We start from the raw sequence: 23,855 nt of genomic DNA, 5'->3' as shown, positions 1-23,855 counted from the left end.
GGGCAGATGTGTTCTTGCCTAAGATCAGAATCAAGTAATTTGATGAAATGTACTGTGTAAGTTTTGCATATTTAATCACTGTATCATTTTTGTCTCTAAACTTTTTCAAACAATTGGCTAGCAAATTTCTTCAGCTTTAACTTCTGCTTATGTTTGCCTGTCTTTTCTTAGTGATAGCTTTCTGTTACTTCCAGAATGAACAGGAGCATGGTGATCTGAGTACTCACTTCACAAATTTGCAGATCCGAGGAATTACTTGCATAAAAATTCTATTTAAAACAATAATCAAAACCAGCAAAACCAACTACACATTTCTAACCATGCTTTCCTTGTCCAAAACATGGCTGAGATATGCTTAAACATAGCTGTGTTGCGATTGTTGGAATACCCTCATGGAGTGCTTATGGAGTATGTGCAATAGGTTGTGGAAACTATTAAAAGAGAAAAGTGTCTCCACTGTTGGTAGAGATAAAATGGAAATATTAAAAAAATAATGGAACACCTAATTATTTGTAGCATACTTTGAAATGCTCTCTCTACAGCAATGACTCATGAAAAATATTGTTGCAGTTAAAATAAACAAATAGTCTGGGACATTCCACTTTAAGGAAAATGTAGAGTTGTTACGGGTCAAAATGTACTTAGTAGCTTTATAAATAGTGATACAATGATTTTTCTTGGAGAGGAGCTAAAAACTGCATTCATGCAGTGGAGAGCTGCACAGATCATTGTCTACTATATTTCAAATTGCTCACAGGATACTGTGTCTTTTCATCACTAACTTACACATCATTGCAGCTGTCTAGTTTCCACTGCTGTGATATTGAGAAACTGCTCCTATAGTTGGGGGTGCCCAAAAAGATTTCATTGAAACACGTTTTCCTGCTCACATGCTATGCCTTTCTGAAAGAATACTTCAAAATAATAAATTATTTAAAAAGTAATGACACTAGCCACTTAAACAGTTCACGGTTGTATTGTGTTAAGAAAAGGCATTTCTGTATTTGGCAACAGGCCAGTAGGGAATTGTTCACTTCATAAGGTGATGCATGCCTTTTTTTAAGATCTGGGGCAGGCTGCTAATAATCTTGTTGGCACAAGCTAGGCCAGTATCTTTTTTTCCCTTTTATTGTTTTCTTGAAGCAGCATGTCCTGCTTTTTTTAATGCTGTTGTTCACACACACTTGACAATTGGAGCTGAGAAGGTTCAATGATGCCGTGATGTGTGATTTGAGCAAGGGTGGCTAAAGTCATTCATCCCTTGTTTGCTTTTGTTTTCTTTGTCTTTCTGTACCCATTTTTCTGTGCAGTGAGTGAACTGATGCAGGTACAGGCTGGTGTTGGCGTTGTACTGGTACAACAGCACTGGGGCTTCTAGGTGCAGCTACAGCATGTATTAAATATAGTGAGCTGGTTTTAGCTGAAATAAACAATTTTATGGTTTCTACAATTTCAGTTAATACATAGTAACTTCTATACAGTAATGCTTGGGGGGGGGGGGGGGGGGGAGCAGAAGGGGCTTCCTGTGTATATGTAACAGTTTTTAAATGAATATTTTTGAATTTTATTCATCACAGTGCAAGACCTGAACCCTTATGTGTTCAATCAAAATAGATTAAGGTTACCTCAGTAATACAATTTTGAAAATAGACCTGAGATGAATTTGAGGACAAAAAATTTTGTGTTTAAAAAGAAATGGCTAGTGTGAAGTGCTTTGAATTGTTTTTGTGGGTGGTTTTTGTTTTTCAGAGGTACTGGCTGACCTGTGTGCTTTCTTGGTTTGTTTTCTCTCTCAGTGCCTTTGCTACTCTAGAAGAGGAGGCTTGTACAGAGCTTGTTCCTTATCTTGCGTATATACTTGACACTTTGGTCTTCGCATTTAGTAAATACCAGCACAAAAACCTGCTCATTCTTTATGACGCTATTGGAACTCTAGCGGATTCTGTAGGACATCATCTAAATAAACCGGTGAGTATACCTTATGTTCCATAAACACGCTTACTGAAAAAATGTTGGTTCAGTGTTTTTTGTAGTATGCTTTACATGTTACGAAAACGAAACGCTAAATTTTCTGTGTAGGTTTCAATGATACTGAATATTTACATGTAGAGTACATAGAGTGCGTGTAATTTGACCACAACGCAAGTACTCACGATTTTGAATAAAAGGTTCTGTGTATTGGCTTCTGAAATGTGCTTCTTGTCATGACTTCGTACTTCATTCTCAGAATTCTTCAGCTCAGGGGAGATATGCATGTCAATGTAAATATTAAGTGGAACTTCAGAGGAATTGGTGGAATGTGTGCTAATTTCTGCTGACCAATCTTTTTTTTGTAACTATTTTCAGTTTAGCTAAGCTGCTGTGTGTGTCACCTTTTTCCTATATAGTGGAGCATATTGCCACTAGAAATTCCTTGAGAGTAGAACAGATATGCAATTTATATATAAAAACACCAAATTCTTTAGCCAAAGCACAGATAATGCAAAGGCAAATACTGGGGAGGGGGGGGGGGGGGTTAGTGTACCTTTGTTAATAGAATGTGCATATTTCACATGTTGTATGCATCTTCTTAAGCATATTTAAATTTTTTTCTCTATAGTGCTTCACATGACATAGACATAGTAGAATAAATCAACTTGGGTTCTTGCAATTGCATTTTACTTACAATCCAAAACCCCATACCCTCAAAGGACCTCTTTTTTAGTCTCCCTCTGGTCTTGGCCAATTTGACATTTGACAGCACCTAGAGGAAGCTAAATGGGAACTCCTGGTGATGGTGGCACTTTCTTCAGTCGCTTAGAATATTGCAGTTTTGCACACAGCATTAGCTGGCTCTTTAGATACCTTCTGGGAGCAGCATCACTAACAGGGATGCCTTGCTCAACGTCCTTATGACTGAGTAGTGGCAGTGAAGATGCAGCAGCTCGTTACAGAATGGGCAAGTTTGTCCTTCTGGATAGATTAAAAAAAAAAGGCTTTATTCATAGATGGTTAGTTGCGTGAGGAAGAAGTTTGAGGTATATAGGGTGATGGGTTTTGTAACATGAGGGCAATGGCAATTGGTTGAGAAAAGCAGGTGGCAGACTGCACTGCTGGTTTAAAAAATAAATAAAGTATTTCATAGGTTCTGTGGTAATCATATAGATGTGTAACAACCTAGGAAGCTATTGACAGTTGCTATGTTGAAAACAGCCCTGAAGGAAAAGATTCACTTTGCAAAGGTGCATGCTTCACTGAAATGATCTTAAAACATAGATTATAAACTCTAATATTAAACTACTGCTACATGTTACAACAAAGCATGGTTTACAGCAAATCTTTTTTTTTTCTGCTGAAAAAAATAAAGTGGATCTTGATATATCACTTTTCTGGCCTTGAAATAAATTAGTATGCAATGAACTGCTTCAGCAGCTGATGCATTTTCATCCTGAACAGGAATATATTCAGATGCTTATGCCTCCATTAATCCAGAAGTGGAACATGTTGAAGGATGAAGATAAAGATCTCTTCCCTTTATTAGAGGTAAATGTTAAAATTTGAATATCATCTATCAACTACTTCTATGAAGAAATTTTTTTAGTTTCTAAAGAAGCTCCTACTAAGAAGCTCTTACTAGGAAGTGTGACTGCAAAATCTGATGGCATCAGGAATTTTCTGTTACGGATAAAATATTCTGATTGTATTAAGAAAATCTTATGATTGACGAAATGTCATTATATTTAGTAGAAATCTTAGATTATTTTCTGCCATTCTTGAGTGTTTTCTTTGGGATTCTTTTTTCTTGTTTTTAAAGTTCTACCCCTTTTTTATTTTTGTCTTCTCACTTTCCTTTCATACCTCCATTAAAACTACTTTTAGACAACCTGAAGGTATAAACCAAACCATGTTGTCTGTTCACTCTACTTTCCAGGTGTGAAGCAGGAAAACACTTATAGAAAATGAAATAATGTTAAGTAGTGTTAAGGCTTGTACACGATCAAGATATTGAAGCTTAGTGTAAGTGCTATGTGTCTTCGTATGCACTTAAAAATTACCAAGAAGGAAGATACTGCTTCTGAGAAATTTTGTCCGTTGGCATGTTTGACAGAGCAGCAATTAGCTGACAGTTGCCTTGGTTCAACTAATTAGTACTGCATTTCTAGGTTGTGTTTACTTAATCAGTTGCATTGGATATGCTTTAAATACTAATGTTTTAATTTACCTCTCCCAGGTAAAAGACTCTTGGGGGAGGTGAGGAAAGTTTGTAACTTCTTTCCCTTTTTTGTAATTCCAGTGCCTGTCGTCAGTTGCTACTGCCTTGCAATCTGGCTTTCTTCCATACTGTGAACCTGTGTACCAGCGTTGTGTAAATTTGGTGCAGAAGACCCTTGCACAAGCCATGGTATTTTTCTGTTGCTATTCCAATGTTTTCAGAATATCTCATTAAAACAATGTACGAACTATGTGAAGTTCTGGGTTGGCAGGGAAATCTGTAGTTTAACCATAGAATGTCTAAATGAAGCTGCAGTCATTAATGTCTAAATAAACCTAACTGTTATTTTTATGCATACCCTTGAGAAAATGTAATACTCATTCTGAAAATGCATGTTTATTTGTGGCAGTTGCACAATGCTCAACCAGACCAATATGAGGCTCCAGATAAAGACTTCATGATTGTGGCTCTTGATTTACTTAGTGGTTTAGCTGAAGGACTGGGAGGCAACATTGAACAGCTAGTGGCCCGCAGCAATATCCTGACACTAATGTACCAATGCATGCAGGTGAGATGAGAAACCTATTTAATCTAAGGATTTTCTTTAAGAGAATCAAAACCACTTCTAGAATTAATATCTTTTTTCTTTTCCTCTTTAGGATAAAATGCCTGAGGTACGGCAGAGTTCTTTTGCATTGTTAGGTGATCTGACAAAGGCATGTTTTCAGCATGTTAAGCCTTGCATCGGTATGTTTCTTTTGCATATTAAAGTTAGCTTGTTTACAAACTGATAAGAAACTCATTTATCTGTTATTAAGTTCCTTTTTTTGTGGCTTGCCTTGTTATGGTGTTGTAAGTTTTCATTTTCTTTTAATCAGCAAGGGGCTGTAGTCTTTTCTCCTTCAAACTGTGTTTAAAAGATGTGTTCTTTTGTAGACAGGGTAGAAGTTCATTTTGGTGCTTGATTTTTTTGTAATGTAAAAGCTGCTTGTTCGGCAAGAATACAGAAAAATAGATAAACTTTAATTAGAACAATTGATGTATTTGATAAATCACTGAATTAGTAGCTTTCATATTTTTTATTAGAATCTGTAGTTAGATTAGAATTATAGGCATAGAAATGGGAAAATGTAGCTAAACGGTAGAGTTTGGATTGGGTATTTTTTGTTCTGTTTTTAAATTTCAGTAGGAACATAGCATCAGTTACATACTTACACAGTAATTATTGTCTCATCTCTCAGATGCTCTTGAGATACACTTATATTGACAAATGTATGTTTTGATAGGCTTGGAATGTAATTTTTAATTGGCAGATGTTATAACAATAGATGTGATTGACTTCTAAGCATTTTTTTGTTAGCACAGCTGTATGCATAGCTATTCAAGAGATTCAAGGGCTGTTCAACAATGTTATTAAACTACAAGTACTTGTTGGGTTGTTTTTGTCTTCTGTTCTCTTACCCAGCTAAAGGAAGGGAAGAAAAAGGTTTTATAGAGTTGCATAAAACATAAAGCCTATTAAAAGCATTTTAGAATCATAGTTTGAAAAGATTTACATTGATCTACTTAAGTTCCAAAATCCATGTTAATCCAATATATAGCAGAAATACAGCTCTTATTAATTCATGCATAACACTTATTTAAGTAGGCTCATATTATTTTATTTTTTTAATGTTATTTTTCTGCAGTATTATGGTTCTGGGACAAGATGATTGTGTTGTGTGATGAGATTTCTTTAAAAATGTTGTTCTTTCTAGCTGATTTCATGCCCATCTTGGGAACCAACCTAAACCCTGAATTCATTTCTGTGTGTAACAATGCCACCTGGGCAATTGGGGAAATCTCCATCCAGATGGGTAAGATTTTTTTTAGTTTGAATCTTTGCATATTTAGCATTGTTTGCGTGTTTTGGTTTTGTTTATTTTTAATGATACTTTCATGTTAAAACTTAAAATTTATTTTGGAAACCTTGTCCTTGATTGTAAATTCAATGTATCAAATCTATATAGATTATATATTAATGGTCATTTTCTTCTCAATGTTTGTATTTGACTATTTCAGGTATAGAGATGCAGCCTTATATTCCAATGGTGTTGCACCAGCTTGTAGAAATAATTAACAGACCCAACACACCAAAGACGTTGTTAGAGAACACAGGTACCCAGAAACTCAACCATTTGTGGTGAAGGGAATTACAGTTTTGGTTTTGGGTTTTTCTAGTTATAAAAATTGTATAGAGGAAACACACCAGAACTGATTATATTGCTATGTATTTGGCTTTTATAAACAAAAGCAACTCTATTTTGCAGAAGCTCTTACAAGTCTCAGCCTTGCAGCAAACCATCTATCATATATCTAGATTCTGGAAAGTTCACCTCTATAAGAGTTACCATATTTATTTGTCATCTGTTTGATTTCGACATATTCTTCCAATTTTATTTACTGCCTGTATTTGTCATATTTAATAGGTGACACTAAAGACTTTACCCTGATTTAAATATATGCACACAGTACATATGTATAAGGACATGCATATATATCTCTAGTGTTTGAAACAAATATAATTGGCATATATATAACACACAAAGATTTTCTTGAATTTTCAAAAAAAGAAGTGCTTTTTTTAAAAGTACTTTTATTGAATTGTGATATCACAAAGATCTAGATCTGTGATGGCACTTTTACCACCAACGTAAAAGAAATCTTGTACAATTTCTAATACCTGGTCACAATTTAAAAAAAAAAAAAAAATCTAAAATTGGCGTGTGCGTTCTGGCCAACAGCTTTGCCTTCCAATTTGGGAACAGTCACCAAATTAAACAAGAATTTCTGAGGCTTGTTTCTTTTGCATTTATAGAGGGCACGTTCTGGTATGAAAAGCACCTTCCATACTTTAGCAGAAATTTGTTAACAATTTGATAGGTTTCTCATTTACTAATTGAGAATCTTTTCATTTTTTTCATGTTTGAAAACTAATTATCCTGTAAGAAAATGATAGTTTAGACATTATAACATGACACGATTGAAAATGATGCAAATTCATTTGATGTGAAGCATGAGGTAAATTGGAGAGAGATTCTCAATGTATTTTCCTTCAGTATTCTCTAAACGTAAAAACTACAGTTTACCTCCCTCCCTCCCACCAACCCTAATTTAGTATGGAAGGTGAACATGAAAGAAAACTACCTAGTTGTCTAGCATATTATAGATAATGTTTTTTGAAATTATTTTCGAGCAAATACCTACTTGTTTTGAAATAGACCATGGAATAATATAGCAGTATAAATTCCTTCTCACCCAACCCCTGGCCCCCCTTTCTTTGCACTGATGGATGTGTAATACCTGTAACTGATAGGCATCCAATACTTAAATTTTTGCTTCTGTCACTCTTATAGAATTTTTGGAAGCATCCAAACACTGACATTTTTTTTTATTCCCTTAATAGTTACTTTAAATGTGGATGCGTAACTGCAAATAAATGTTGAGTGTGGTGTACTTATTATAAGTTTGTTGTGGGATATTGTGCTGCATGCCACTGGTATGTGCAAAAATATTACTGTTTTCTGTGTTAAGTTGCTGTGTAATGATCTATGACAACATTTCTATAGAAATGTATGACTACATTAAGTAAAAGTAGCAGCATTGAAAATGAGTACACGTGGAAAAACTTGAGTTTTGTCAGAAATTGCTATTTCTTGTACAGACTGTAGCTGTGAGAACCTAGGGGTAAAACTTATATTTTCATTTGAAACAAGTAGTTCAAATAAAATTTAGTAAGTTAGATCTCCTGAAAATTGTAGACGTTGTATGCTGAACTTGAGTAATATCAGGGAAAAATAGTACATTACAAGTGAGCTGCAGCTTTCACGGAATGAGTACATTTCAAACTACTACTATATCCTACACCAAACTTTTATTGGAGAAAGCATCATCTGCTTTATTGCATGTTTCATGAAACTGTTCACAAATGCCTGTTTAATTAGAGTGTTGCATAGTATGTCCCTTGAACATAGGTTTCCTTTCTCTGCTTCATATAAATCTGCTGGATTTTAGTATTATTCATGTATTTTGCTTCAAGTAATCCTGATACATTATTCCCCACCCTCTTCTTTTTCTAAAGATTAATCTTTTGTAAGCTGAGCAAACACCACTAAAACACATTTGCATAATGATATTTTATTCAGTCTGTCCCTCAAAAAGGACCAAACCACTAAATCATCTCAAGAAGCAATTTTGATTTTCATGTGTCCCTATGCCTTTGTAACGTAAATCAGATTCTTATATGACTTTTATGAGGAAGCCTGTTGTGAAAAAGAGAAATTGGGATTAAAGAATTAACTTTGTGCAGTTAGTTGCTGTGACTTAGCAATCACTTTAAATTCCCTACAAGATTATGAAGAAAACAAATATTTGGTACTCTTTAAGAACTGTATCACCTATTTAGTATTTATAGGTAGACAACAGTATATTTAATGTAACGTTACTTCTAAATGCATCGTTACTCACAGATGTATTAAAATCTTGAATTCTAAATATTGAAAAAATAAATGTTAAGAGTACTTAATACTAAAACTGAAAATGGTTAATTCGTTTTGATTAAGGGAATTTTTAATAGCACGTTTGATTAAAAACTCAAGTGCATGGTAGGTAAATTTAACATATGAGAGAACTTGGAAGAGGGCAGAATGATTATTTACATCAGAAAGCCTTTGGATTTTAAATTGTGTTTTTGGTGTTCTCTCATTTACTTCTTTAATTTTTCTTTTACCCTGGAGAGTATACCATATATGTTGCTGCCTCTTATTTAGGGGGTGGTAATAAACAGCACTGGTGAAATCTTATGTTTATTATCATACACAGATTCTGTTGGTTTCTGTTTCTGAGTTATTTGTTGTTTTTTCTTTATTTTTTCTCCTCCCCCCTCATTTGCTCATGTCTTGGTTGGCGTTTGGTGGTGTATAACCGTGATTGCGTTACCTTAGCAATAACAATTGGTCGTCTTGGTTACGTTTGTCCTCAAGAGGTGGCCCCCATGCTACAGCAGTTTATAAGACCCTGGTGTGTATTATTCAATCTTTTTTTTTAATTCATTTTTCTTCACTCTCTTTCTTTCTTCTTTCTATCTCACTTTTAGATATATTTTCAGTTGGTTACAAAATCTCAATCCTTAATCATTGCCAACCATGTGACTAATCTTGTCCTATCAGGTTTGTGAGTTTTTAGTAGCACCGTCATGTATTTTTTATGTTGTGGCTAACGACTAATTTATGCATGGGATAAGATTGTCACATGCTTGCTGTGTTAAAGCTTGACTATGAAAGAGCATTTTAAAATCCACCAGAATGATAATACAATGCATGCAAATACTGTAAAATTTAAACTGTGCATTACTTTACTTTAAAAAAAAAAATCAGTCTGAGGCTTGAAATGCTGTAAGGAATATATGTTTATAGACTTGTTATGTATAAAATAGCTTGCTTGCTGCTGTAAAAGTTAAATAACTGTTCTGTAAGTGGTATCTGACATAATTCATACTGTGATGGTATTATATGTTCTGCTTCTAATAATGATAGTTCCTATAAATATTTCAGTTATATGTTCCTTTTGTATTTAATGGAATACAGGTCACACTTTGTATATAGTGAAACAGTAGAAGAAAATTCTGGAAATGATGCATAATGGGAATATGCTAGTAAACAACTGTTTTTCTAACTGTTCAAAACAGTGTTGTAGGTCATTTTTATCAGTGTGACTTATTCCATCAAATACTGTCACCTAGTTCTGACTTGACTGAATGAAGCAGAAATAAAATTAGCTAAGATTTGCTCTCCAACTTACTAGGTGCACCTCTCTGAGAAACATAAGAGACAATGAGGAAAAGGATTCAGCATTCCGTGGGATATGTACCATGATCTCAGTCAACCCCAGTGGAGTAGTCCAAGTAAGATGCATGAATAGATCTTTATTAGTTGTTGGTTTTTTTTACTCGTGAAATTTAGTGAAAGCTGAATATGGAATATTAAAAAGTTTTGATGTTGATTCACTGCAGATCATGATGTAGCTTTACTTTGAAGTCATGGAGGCCAAAATGTTTACATTGCAGTGATAAGCACTGATAATACTTCAGGATTTCTTCAGTAATTATCATCTGTGAAAAGGAGTTGAAGAGCAGAGGTGTTAAATTAATCTTTTGTCTAAAATGAAGTTGTAAATAACGAACTTTGATTAAAAATAACTATTGTAATATTTCTGTCATGTATTTTGTGGTGAGGATCTGTATGAAAATATAAGATAAAATCCAAGTCATTAAAACCTATTTTTCAGATGCCATCTGGACAGTTAAAAAGAAAAAGAAATAAAAATAATAAACACCTCTTCATTCTTAAAACTAGGGTAGGGAAGATTGTCGGAACTTGGATTATATTTCATAAATAGTCAATGTGACAAGAAAAGATGCTCTTTAAGATAAATGGTACATACCAAGAATAGAAGTGACTTGCTTTTTAGTCTCCACAGCTCCAAAGTAAAGCTATACCAATGTAATATTTTGTGAGAGGAAACTCAAAGTGAATTTTCCTCTCCACTGCCTGGAATCCTTCTCCTTGAAATACAAGAATTGAGCCTCTGTCTTGGTTTGAATTTTTCAGTTGATTTCACTTATGCCTTATTCTGTTCTTATTCCCCTCTTCTGCTGTCCATTTGTTCTTTCAAACAACTGCAGGGGAAATTAAGGACTTTTCTCATTATCCTATCTCTTCTTCTCTGTAGCTGTTATCTTTGGTTCCTATCCAAAAACATGAGCATTGTCGAATTAATGATTAAAGACTGGTGTTTTAATAGAGTAGTAAGAGATGTAATGCATGACAGCAAATGAACTATGTGCGGGGATTATGAGGTGTCTTGCTTTTGAACATGTATGGTAAATATTCTGTGTGCCCCCAGAAATAACTTCTGGTTCTGCTTAAAGAAATAGAACAGCTTTTCTCCAACTGAAGATTTGAGTGAAAGTTGTGAGTGATCTGGAGTTTGTTGCTTGTTTTTTAAGATGACCAATTCTTAAGCTTTGTATGTGAACTGAAAGAATTCAGATTAGCCAATTGTGTTTGTTGTTGTTGTTTGTTACTGTGGCTTTATTTAATCAAAAACCTGATGAAACAAAGCTTCTCATAGTCAGACATTTCTACTTCTGTACACTTAGGCGTAGAATAATTTACCTGAATTAACTGGAAAATAAGTACATGAAAACAAAATCAATTCTTGAGTTAGGATCAAAGACTCCTGCATAGTTTATAGAAAGAACATCAAGCATTGTTTTCAGACCTATAAATTGAGGTTTCTAACCTATGTGATTGTTTAATCTTATAGGACTTTATTTTTTTTTGTGATGCTGTTGCATCGTGGGTTAGCCCAAAAGATGATCTCCGAGACATGTTCTGTAAGGTAATGTTCCTAGTATAATAGTATATCCTAATTATGATTGTTTTGGGTCCTCTGTTTCTTTCTTGTTTCTATTTCCACTGTTGTCACTTCCTATGTTTGTGGTCATGGATTCGTCTTTGCAAAGTCATAAGTTTCAGACAAAATGTCAAAACAATCTGGAGGTTTTTTGACCTATATTTTCTTATATGCATTCAGGCTATTATAATTTTTTTTATAATGGTGCTGAGAAGTTCACTTGGGATTTTAGTTGAAAGGATAATCACCCTCAAAGAGGTTTTCATAATGCCACGCTACTATGATTTGACTGCATTTTGAAGAACAGGATTATCTATACCCACATATGTGTCATCTCCATTCTAGAAAATGAGATCTGTCTGGTTCAAGACTTTTTTTTGCCATGAAAAAAGACAACTTTTTTTTCAGAGGTATCTAGAAGATTGCAAATGGAAAATATTATAGTGCTATCCTGATATGTTTATCTTCCTTCTGCTGAAGCCTTCTTGGATGAGCGAATCTTCAAGAAATTAACGTGCAGTGATATCCAAGAATAAATTCTATAGACGCTTTGTTTAGGAATATAAGCAAAAGAACTATCTGCCTTCTATAAAATAAGAAGGGGAAAAAAGACACATTTATTATGTGTCTTAGGTTAAAAAACAAAGCAACAGAAAACCCCTTCTATTTCAGATTCATGAACATATGCTGTTACTGTTCAGTAATAAGCCTTTCTTCATATGTTGTAAAGTGATATCTCTGTTTTCAGGAAGGATACGTTTCACAAGTTTACAATATTCATTTTAAAGCTAAAATAGACCATATTTCTAAGTATGTATTAGGATCATGGGTCAGTATTGGCACTCTCTCTTCAAGTAATGCTAAGTGTCAATATCAGAACAGAAACTAGAGTTTTTGAATCCTATCTTGTGGAGCAAAGACAGAAATCTTTACTGTACTAGATAAGTGGTCTCCTTTGAAGAAAGTTCGGGTTCAGGAAATGCATAGCTGTAAGTATTCTAGTGTCAGTAGAAGGAAACAACAAATACTTAAAAGCTTAAAAAAAGTCCAGGATGCTGTCTGTCTGTGATGATAGTCCAAAGCAGTTTCAGTGCATGTTTCTGCACTGGTCCTTCAGCACTGAATACTCACTTCAGTAAGTTAAGCTTCATTGTCCTGGATTCTTTCCAAGATAGTCATGTGGGATCTAATGCATCCAAACTAGATGCAGCAGTTCTTGGCCATTTTACATAAGAACATACTTGATTTTTTCAGCGTTATCCTTTTGTCTTTCTTCATGCAAGAAAGGAGACATGTTTTCATGAAGTGATGGCATACAAATTTTCAGATGACTTCCTCATTGGAGTATGTCCTTTTGCCAGCTGAAAAAATTACTACGTCTTTTAGGAACAATGGGGAAAAAACAGCTTTTTTTGTAGCCCCCTGAGGTCTTCTGCTAGTGGATTGTACAGTGTGTGGTTTTCAGGCTGGATATCAGGAAAAGGTTCTTCACCCAGTGAGTGGTTGGGCACTGGAACAAGCTCCCCAGGGCAGTGGTCACGGCACTGAGCCTGCTGGAGTTAAGAAGCATTTGGACAATGCTCAAGACACAGTCTTTTTGTGTCGTACCTGAACATCCTTGGATGTTTTTTTTTCTTCGTCACTCCTTGGTAGCTGGCTGATCTGACTTGCTTGGATTAGGAAAGAGATGTGAGCCTGTTTGTGGAAGGTCTCTTTCTTGGTGAAAAGCAGTAAATTAATTATGATGTAATTATTGCAACATCCTGTTCAAGGGCACCTTTCCTTGAGAATGTTTTGTTGGGGATGAGCTCAGCACTATGAGCTTTAACATTTTTTCTGTGAGGATATTTGTGTGACCAACTGTTCCGCAATTCAGTATCCTTGAGTTTAAAAAAAGGGAAAACAGAAACATTTAGACTCTATCTGCAATTTTTCTTGTGAGGAGGAGCCATTTCATCCTGCTTTTTCTTACATTTGCTTTTTAACCTGCTGTTTTCACATCAAAAATACAGAGACCTTTCTGATAGTACCACTTAGTTTTCAGTTGATTTATTATATTGAAAGATCCAGACTGTAACCAGTAGCTTTTTTCATTCTTATGCTCATTTTTAACTGCTGTGGGTCCATGTTGTTTTAATGCACAAAAGACTTTAACAACTTCATTTTTAGTAGCAGTTGTCTACAGGTTCTGAGGAAAAAGCACAGCTTTAATAGGAAGCATTTGTAATTGTGCTAGAAATTGGCAGGCATTCATTCTGTCAAGTGCTATCTGTGATACTGGCTCAACTTTTCTTCTAGAACCCGTCACACATTTAAAAATGAAATATGAGTACAGTAATCACAACATACAACCTAGGGTTAGGTCATTTCAGAATACTAAATATTTTGTCAATTGACAGACTTTGTAAGTCACCTTACTTGATAGTTAAATATTAATATCAGTCTTTATGGGTAGCTATATTCTGTACGTCTCAACTGAATTTGTTTTCTTTTTAAGAAAGCCTTATTAATTTCCTTTGTTTAACACTTAAATTGGAGAATTCAGATAGACAGATGAACAATTCAATAGATTGTAGGCTATTGCATATATTACTAGTAAATAATAATCATGTATCTGTTGTTTGGTGACTATTTTTACTTTCAATTCCCCCCCATCACTTGTAGATTCTTCATGGATTTAAAAATCAAGTTGGGGATGAGAATTGGAGGCGTTTCTCTGACCAGTTTCCTCTTCCCTTAAAAGAGCGCCTTGCAGCTTACTACGGAGTTTAACCTCATGCACTGTAGCTGCAGTCCCATAATTAGAGGTAAGCATACGAATCTTACTTGCTAAATAGAGCTGTATAGCAGACTTCATCCATATTTGCATTACTTGAAACGTGATTAATTGACTAGATTAAAGGTTTTTCTTCCTGTAAGAAGGGGGAAAAAGGCAGTGATGGTGTACCTAAATGCTGCTGGTAGTGTAGCTGTAGCAAAAACTTTCTGACTCTACTCTTTACTTTTTACAGAGAGAAAGAGAGTAAGTGTACAATATGCACAGTAGTGTATCAATGTAAGATTGGAGGTGTAGGTGTAACAAAGTGCCTGTTCAGGTGTAATAAAGTGATGAGTGTGATCCTCAAGGCATCGTGCTAAACACACAAGGCTCGCTGTGCATCTTTTGAATTAGTAGAAAGCAGATGTGGTTTAAGCTGAATATTTCTCTCGGATAGGAAAGCAAGTTCAAGACACTTTAGCTATGAGAAGTCCAGTACATTCCTGGCTACATAACACATGGTCTTTGCATTGAGTTAAGGATATGCTTATCTGCAGCTCTATAGTCTGTAGACCTTTACTTTTCGGGGAGGTTAATGTGTTTTGTCTTTCCGATGTTCCATTTTATGCACCAGTTCAGAAATGTTGGGAGTTCTGTCTCAGAGAATACTCAGCTTCATCAAAGAACAATGACTGTGCGTTCTATGACAGTTATAGTTATACCACCCTGCTTTGTATGCTCTTTGTGAACACTGTTATTAAAGCAAAGTACACATGTATAAAGTAGTGTGATATTGCCAAGAGTTTATTATACCGCACAAAAAAGAAGAGAGGGCAGATTAAGTTCATTCAATCAGACATCATATAAATCTGATAACTTGCTGTAGAACTTTTATACTAAAACTTTGGTGAGAATTGTGCAATTTTGTTTTACTGTTGAATGAACAACTATTTAAAAGTCAGCCTAGTGTTTTTCAGAGTCAGTGGCATAATAATTCCTGTTTCAATTGCATGTTTCATTTGAAAAATGGATTAAAAACGTACCAGCTTCAAAAATTTACGTATTTACCAATGAGGGCATTTTAGTTTTGACGTAGACTTTTTTTCTTCTAATGAAGAAGAATCCAAAGTGGGAAAAAAGCTAAATTATTCTTAGTTTGTGTTGAGGAGACAGTATGATTATCTTGTTTAATCCAAATAAAAGTGAAATTGTTATATTAGTAAAGATATGTTTAATAATCTTTCTCAACATTGTGACTTATAAAAGGAAAATCTATGCACAAATTCTCTTTAAGTTTAGGTTGGTACCTACTGCTTTTAAAAAAAGGGGAAAAAAAAAAAAGGCTCTTTGTTCATGCACAGGTCTGTCACTTCAGTTTAAAAGTAAGATTTAACTATACCTCTATCTTTTCTTTTATAGGTCCTTCAGTCTGGGAGACTATGAGGGAGCCTCTGCACCCAGGGAAAATGTTACCCTTTACTGGGGGGAAGGGTGAACCAGTAGGGAATACAGTACAATCCCAACCCTACTGGGAGGGGCGGGAGGGAGGTGTTGCCGTCACTGTATTAAGTCGATGTTGGGAAATGTTTTAACATCTGGAGCCTTTGTGGGTGGAAATCTGTCTCCTATTACAACTCTGCACTGGATGTGAAGAAGAAAAAAAAGAATCTATTCATAAAACAGCACATTCTGGAATATTGTGGGGAATTGTACCAAAATAAGAACCATATAATTGAACCATGGGGATACGTAAAGAGGAAAACTATTTTGCGCACAATAAAGGAAACCTAAGAATGGGGGTCACAAACAGTAAAAGGCTTTCTTTTTTAATGTTTTTTTTTTTTTAAGTAAGGGTTTTCTACATTATTTCATCCTGCTTGATGGGATTCCTAGGTATTTGCATGTTAATGAAGAACTACACAAATGAAGTTAGTACAGTTAAAATGCAGCTTGTGTCTGTATTAGAACAGGCACTTGCAGTGTATGATAGAGAAACCCCATCATAAATTAATAAAAGATAACTTGGACAAAATGAAGCAACCTGCAAGCTGCCAAATGAGTCACTCCTTTCATTTTTGGGGTAAGGGGAGGGACAGTTCAAAGGAGAGATTGACATCTTAATTTTTACGTTAAAAAGAATTTAAAGTAGTGGATATGATTTGATTATTGTACTTCATTAGATTTAATTTCTAGAGTAAGGCATTATTCTTAACGTGCAGTTTAAGGTTCAGGCATGTGTTCTGACTCATAGTGATCAGAAGTAATTTAAATTAGTGGGAAAGTAGCATGCTTGCATCACATAGAGTGAAATTGGTATACATTTACCTATGTTGCGCCAGTTTTGTGTTGCAGTTTACCAATTCAGTATAGCCCTGCATTTAAAATTCCTTTTCTAAGATTCTGTGGATTTTATTTTTATTAAGAATATAGATATAAAGTACTGTAGTTAACAATTAGGCCTTGAAATACCTTTTTAGGATCTGTTAAGAATAAGATTGATATTGTATTGTGTGTAACCTGCACAATGTGGAAAGCTGATATAGCTGTGCAAAATACTTGCCTCTGTGCTGTCAGTGTGATGTGCTTTCTGCATGGTTATATACTAGTGATTTTATCAGAATCTCTAAAAATGAGTTACATGGTAAGACCCGTTAAAGGCTGCATAAATGTTAGTTGGCACGTAAAGACAATTGTAGAAGTTGATGACATGATTGCTATATTTGTGTTTATTCCCACTCAACATATTACCTTCTATGCTTTCTTTTTGTTCAAAGCATGATCTTAAAGAGATGTTTAAGTTAATGGATGTAATGCAGGGTATCTACACTGTATCGGCGCATGTTGGTGGCCCTTTGTGATGTAGTTAAATGCACAAGGGTGCAAGTTTAAAGCTACAGAGTGAAAGTTGGTTTGGATCCTCTTCATTTCATTTGTTTAGCTTTTCTGTTGTGTTTTTTTCTCTACTTACATGTATTCCTGTGAATAAATCCTTGTTAAGTTAACCCTTTACTTTTCCTTCCATGTGTATTTTCTTATGTACTGTGAATGTGAAATCCTAACTGGTACACTTGATCTTGTGTCCATCTGAAAGTGGCAAGTCTTTATTAATTTAGATTGCCTAAAGAGTATCCCATGATGATAAAGGAAAATGGAGAGATTTTTAACTCTGCTGGCCAGAGGTGAAGCCACACCTTTCCATTTTTCAAGTGCTGCATAATTAATCCGCAAAACAAAATTAAGCCATAACAGCCTTTTTATAGATTTAGTTTCTCACCTTTGCATTGCAGAATGGATACTGGATAACAGTTTTTTGTTGTTGTTTTTTTCTTTTGTTTGTTCGTTTTTGAGAACTTGCTCTTCTTTGCATGGTTCTGTTCTTTGAGTGTTGGATGATTTAGCCATTGCACTGAAGTTTGAGCTGTGTGAGTGTGAACTTATAAATGATGTTCAAAGTTTTTTTTTTTTATGCATGATAGCATGCACATTTTACGTTGTCCCCAACTCCCCCCTCTCTCCCCCTTTTTTTAATTTGGGTTTGCAAATTCAAATGGATTATGCCTGAAAAATAGTTTGGACATGTACTGTATGAAGTACACTCGGCAATGCTAGTACATAGTATTTAAATGATTTTGTCAAAATTGCATGTGATAACTTGCTTTCAAATTACATTGCTTTGGTAGCAAATACAAATTCCTTGTGAACTAATAACCAAACTAAATTAGAAATAGTTTAGTCACTAAAAACACTTAATCTGGAAAAAGAAGAAAAAGACTTTAAAATTTAGCAAGGTAGGATATTTTTTTAGACCCAAACTTGCTTTAATTTCGAGTGTGTTCAAGCATTAGGTAAGAATTTCAGAGAAATTACATTAAAAAATTTGTAACATAGAATACCTACCTAAATAAAACATAGCATTATGGCTAGAATCCAAGTTTAATTAGACTTTTTAAATTTCAGAAAGTCCCTTTAACCAAATAAAACCACACCACCTCATCACAGATTAGCTTAGGATGCCACTTTTGTACGTTCATATTTTAATAGGTATTTACACAGATGTTAATTGGTCTGAACAGCAAGCGAAGTAATTAAAATAAGGCAGACATAAACATTACTGACAAAGTAGTCTTTTTGTACCAGTAAGTTCTCTCATTGTGTGTTTTAAAGCAAATAAACCCTATTCCTAATGCATAATATAGTGCAGAAATTTGCAGAAGCCATTTAGGGTACAATGTGAGGTAAGAAAAGTTGTGAATCAACATTAACAGTTACAATTCAATTATTGCATCATGGGATATATTTAAAAAAATCTTAATTCTTGTGGTGTGGTCTTGACAGTTTTTGAATGTTGACTGAATGTCTATACTGGTAGAATTGTGAGTTTGTCTTTGTTACATTCCAGTGTTTCTGCCTCTTGGCATGCTGAAAGCACGGCTTACTTCATTTGCTCCTTACACACTGAATAAAGTGCTGTTAGTGTGCTAAACTACAGAAATAGCCGCTGCTAAGTAATGGTGTAGATTTTCTACTTGAATATTTTTGTTGTAGGAACCTCAGGAGGTCAGTGTTTACTGTTTTTATATATGCCTTTCTCCTGTTTTGAGTTTCCCTTTTTTGAAGGATTCTGAGAGTGAACAAAAGCTGCTGATCAACCTAAGTTGGTAACAGAAAGTGTATTTAAAATCCTTATAAATGCATCTTTTTTGGCAGTTCTAAATTGCTGTTAAATTAGTCTTAAGTGAAGTTCAATACTAAACTTGTTTCATTACACATTCAGGAAACAGCTCTTTTCATTTAGGGAAAAAAAAATATAGTAGTTCATTATTTTAACCAGTGCAAGCAAAAATAATCAATTTTGTAATTTTTTTCCAAAGCTTGATTATTTTCTAAATCAGTGAATATGTATATATTTAAATTGTAATGAGCTAATTCTTATGCTTTAGTTTATTGCTCCTTAATGCTTATACTCAGAAGATCACTTTTAGGAGAATGGGTTTAAAATTTATAATCATTATAATTTTTAAAAGTTATGAGGTAGCATAAATTTTGTAACTAACAATATTGATACACACTGTGATTATTATTTTTTTTGTTAGGACTTTTATGTTAACATCAATCTTACTTAAACTGCATATATTGTATAATAGTAAAATGTATATTTTAAAACTTGGAGTGGCTTTCCTCAAGTGAAACTCATTGCTACTTAGAAATATTCAAATACTAGCTTTATCTCAGGTGAATACTCTTGTACCCTTTTTGTTCAGAACACATGCTTATGAAAATGTGTCTTGATTATATCAGTTCGTGTATTTCATGGTAGGCAGCTCCTCTGTCTTGAACTTACTCTAAATTAACCTTCTACTGTGGGACAATAATGACTTTTGCTTCACCTATTTTATTCATATTGAATGTATTAATAGATAAAGGTGCAAAAACATTCTTCCCTTGAGGAGAATGCATCCATATTCAAACAACTGAAATATTTGTTGAAAAATGCTTTAAATGCAACATTGTATTGGAAATCTTCTGTTTCAGATTTTGTCAAGGAAAGAAGTTGCAACTTAACACTAATTGCTTCAGTACTTTCATGGGGATGATAGATGCAAAAAGCTTCTATATAGGGTCTAAAGAGTAACTTTTTATCTTAGATAAAGGTTAAGCTCTACAGTGAAATGACTGCTGTAAATTAAAAAATAAAAATAAAAAACTTGCAGTTATCTCACGTAGATACTGATGTAGTTTGCATACATATTTGTTATATATTACATAAGTATTTCCAGTAACCTCATCTTGAGTAAATGAAGCTTGATCAGTAGCTGTGTATTTCACTCACCTATGCATTCTCCAGATGACTTGCATCCATCAGTCTACTAGCTATTCTTCTCCAATAGAAGCTGTTTTTTTTTTTTTCTTTTTTGTCTGCCACTGATGCTTGCTCTTTGCACTTAATGGTTGGAGCAAGCCAGTTTTAGGGTATTTTAAATGGGGAAACTCTGAGGTGAGTACTCTTGTTGCTTGCCTTATGGTATATATTCTGCTAAAATAATAAGGATACTTACTCACTTGAATGTATTTATGTGAGGGAAGTTAAAATGGCTCTATAAAAGATGTATCCCAGTGTGGTGTTAACAGTATACGTCTTAGTAAGCCAAATCCACATCTCTAAGAATTCAGCACTTATAGTATCATTTTTTGATAAGCAAGTTCTATTGTGCTACTTTCACCTTAGATATGTTTACTTACTTCAGGTGAGAAACAAAACTGAGAAGGCCTGGATGAACTTTATGGGGATTGTGATTATTTAAAAAGATTAGTATGAGCAGTTTTATTTGGCTGTTGAAGTCTCTAGTGTAGTATCTTTTTTTTCATGGGAAGAGATAGGTAGATACGTTGTATGCTGTCTGACTTGCTAATACTAAACACTTCCAAAATTTTAAATTGAATGCAGTATATAAAATAGTTTAAAGTGAAAGATGACTAGATCTTTCTGCTGACAACTTAGGTTGTATGAGTTTTGCTTGAAAGCTTTAAATCTGATGTTTCTGTATCTGCCACAATGTTGGAATGTTTCCTTCAAACATATCCTCCTGCAACCTCTCAAACTGTACTAAATTGAGTGATTATTTCTTGAAGTCTGCCTATGTGCTAACAGAACTTCATTTTAAATAGAATATGGTTTTAATTTTTGATAAGCTGCTGAATTTTAAAGAGTTTTTGGGGCCACCAAATATTTTGGATCATGCAGAGAATATATATTGTACTGTAGTAATTTTGTATTTACATTTGTATGATGTGACATAATAGATGTGAATGTTAATCACTGCTTGACTATGTTAATAAAGTTGTTTAAATATAGATGTTGCATTCTAATTTTTAATGAAAAAATGAAAATTTCTAGTTTCATTTATGGTTTTCCTGAGCCATTAGTGCACTCTTCTGGTTGCCACATGTAAGTTCTGAAGTCTTTTCAAGAATAAGGAGGGTTTTCATTTATCTCAAAAAAAAAAAAAAAAAGATCTTTGGATAAGTTCAGGTCAATTCAATTTAAATGCTTTGTGCTGCCTGGAGGCAGATCGGTGTTAGACATAGGAGGTTTAACTGAACTTAAATCAGTATTTGCTGGGTCATAATGGTTAGGTGCTTTACTGAGAAATGATATGGTGAAATCATTTTCATTTGAAATAGCTGATGTTTGCTAAGGCTTACCAAATGGGGGGAGAAAACAGACCTCACTACTTGTATTACCAGTAATCTGAAGGAAAATAGGAGTAAACTAAAAAATGAATGAAAATTAATCAAGACCTTAAAGCAAAAAAAAAAAAAAAAAAAGACCTTACAGTGGTCTTAATCCAATTTTTGTCTAGCTTTTATGGGACTGGGATCATACAAGCTATTTAAAGATCTGTTCTTCTGTAATTTCCTGGTACAGGAGTCTGCAAAATTAAAATATAAAACTAAAAGTGGTATCCCATTTCATGTTCAACATTTAACAGTTGGTCAATTACATACAGACAACTTAGTTACCTGTGCTGGACAGGTGTAACTCCTATAGTGTAATGATAAATTTCAATAAAATGCATGAGCAAATACAAAATAAAACTTCGGTAGGAATCCATTGCTGCATACTCAGCTTAAAGTCTGCTTAACCTAGAGACTTAGATTTCTGCCTCCAAAAAGAGAAGAAAGCCATGGAATTGCTGTTAACAGCAATGTAGGTGTCAAGTTGATTAGAGAGATCAGCTCCTGTCGGCTGTGAGACATGAGTGCACTGGTGACTGGTGGGAGGGGTAGGGGTGTGTTTTCTTTCAAATTGCCCTTCCCACTCCCTTTTGTTGTGGGGTACCTTTGATAGAGCCCTGCTGTCAGCAGGGTACTTGCACAAAATATCTAACCCTCTTGACTCAGAGCCTGATCTTTAGCTGTGGCCTCTAATTTTGAGTCTGAGGTTAATGACTACTTGTTTACACATAAGAGATGAGCAGAGTAAGTACTAGCATCTTGGACAGGTGAAATGAATGTTGTGACTAAGTTTGTGGTTAGATTGCAACAGTGCAAAGGATTGTCTTTTCAACATACGCCATGCTGTTCCCTTTCACTTTACTTTTGTATCTAACTTAAAGATAGACTTAAATGAAAAATGAAGCATGTCAATAGGAATATTGAGTGCATAAAATTTTTTGCGTGTGTTAAATGATCGCAAATAAATGGTGGTAACTTTTTTAATCCAAATGACTCGGAATGAAACATACTGCTTATATAAATTGTTGACATCTGAAGTCCATTTCTTTCAGAGGCGTTTGCTCTTGTTTTGTGTAAAATGAGCAATATAAGCACTACTGAAACTTCCCAAAAGATGCACCAATGTTAATCTGTAAAGTGGTGGACTTGATGTTTTTTCCACTAGTTAGTCCACTTCAAGAAAAACATATGTAATTATGCTGCACACTTGTTAGAGCATGTATGTATAAGTGATAACGTACAAGAAATTACTTTTGAATCATACAGATTTTCATTTTTTTGACATTTTTTCTTGTTTGCCAGACTTGCATTTGAATTGTGAAAGTGAAAACTGGCATACTCTATTTTGTAGCTTCAAAACACTTCTTGTCAAATATTAATTTATATTTAAAATATGGAAATAAAACTTTGAAGTCTTACGATGACAGCATTCTTACCCATTTTTCCTTTTCTTATCACCCCTTGGCAAATTGGATAGTCATAAATTTTTGCTGTTGATCATACAGGGGAACTTAGTCTTCCACTTTGTTTACAGCATACAGGTTAACTTGGATGTGTAACTACTGCAATAACACTAAGATTAATTAATTAAACTGTTCATTATTTCTATCTGCTCCCCTGGTACTTAATGCAAATTCAAAACAGTTTATATCTCTAATATGGTACTGTACACAATGAGAAGCAATGTAACTTGACAATACTTTTAGCTTGACAACACTTTTACCTTGACATAATTGTCAAGGAACGCCCCATGTGTAGAACAAACTTTACGTGAAGTTTTGTCAATACACACCTATTGGAGTTACATTCAGATTGGCTTGTTTAGAGGATTCTGTGGCTGGCAGATAAAGAAACTGAAGGATTCTGCAGTTTGAAAACTCAAATATAGTGAACGAGACCTTAAAAAATAATAATATAAAAATATGATTTTGACTTAAATTTTATAATTCTGAGTTGGTGTTTTTCTTCTGTGGTGGTTTTACCTTGATGGGCAGCCAAACTCCACCACAACTGCTCCCTCACTCCCCTTCCTCAGAAGAAGAGGGGGAGAAGAAAGTACGCTGGAAAGGAAGGAAAAAAATCTCACAGGTTGAGAAGGCTATTTTAATTCAAGGGAAAAGGAAGGGGTGGGAGGGAGAACAAGCAAAGGCTGTGTGGAAGTACAGAGGAAAAAAAAATATTTCTACTTCCCGTCAGTGAGCAATGTTTGGCCAC

At 34.4% G+C, this 23,855-nt stretch overlaps 1 protein-coding gene across 2 annotated transcripts in view; it reads left to right on the top strand.

Moving 5' to 3' along the window:
* The window catches only part of TNPO1 (transportin 1), an 83,614-nt gene extending 62,357 nt beyond the window's left edge, over positions 1-21,257 (top strand). For both annotated transcript variants that reach the window (XM_080573182.1, XM_080573181.1), the window contains 12 exons: positions 1,797-1,968; positions 3,436-3,522; positions 4,274-4,381; positions 4,602-4,760; positions 4,852-4,939; positions 5,950-6,048; positions 6,254-6,349; positions 9,175-9,250; positions 10,034-10,133; positions 11,558-11,632; positions 14,312-14,454; positions 15,825-21,257. In XM_080573182.1, coding sequence (XP_080429308.1) covers positions 1,797-1,968; positions 3,436-3,522; positions 4,274-4,381; positions 4,602-4,760; positions 4,852-4,939; positions 5,950-6,048; positions 6,254-6,349; positions 9,175-9,250; positions 10,034-10,133; positions 11,558-11,632; positions 14,312-14,419 — 1,168 coding nt within the window. In that variant the 3' untranslated portion in view covers positions 14,420-14,454; positions 15,825-21,257. The remainder of the gene's footprint in view (positions 1-1,796; positions 1,969-3,435; positions 3,523-4,273; positions 4,382-4,601; positions 4,761-4,851; positions 4,940-5,949; positions 6,049-6,253; positions 6,350-9,174; positions 9,251-10,033; positions 10,134-11,557; positions 11,633-14,311; positions 14,455-15,824) is intronic.
* Positions 21,258-23,855: the final 2,598 nt, after the last annotated feature.

The sequence above is a fragment of the Anser brachyrhynchus genome (genome assembly GCF_964034855.1).
Source record: "Anser brachyrhynchus genome assembly, chromosome: Z".
NCBI classification, from domain to species: Eukaryota; Metazoa; Chordata; class Aves; order Anseriformes; family Anatidae; genus Anser; species Anser brachyrhynchus.
This window is presented reverse-complemented; position numbering and strand designations above follow the sequence as displayed.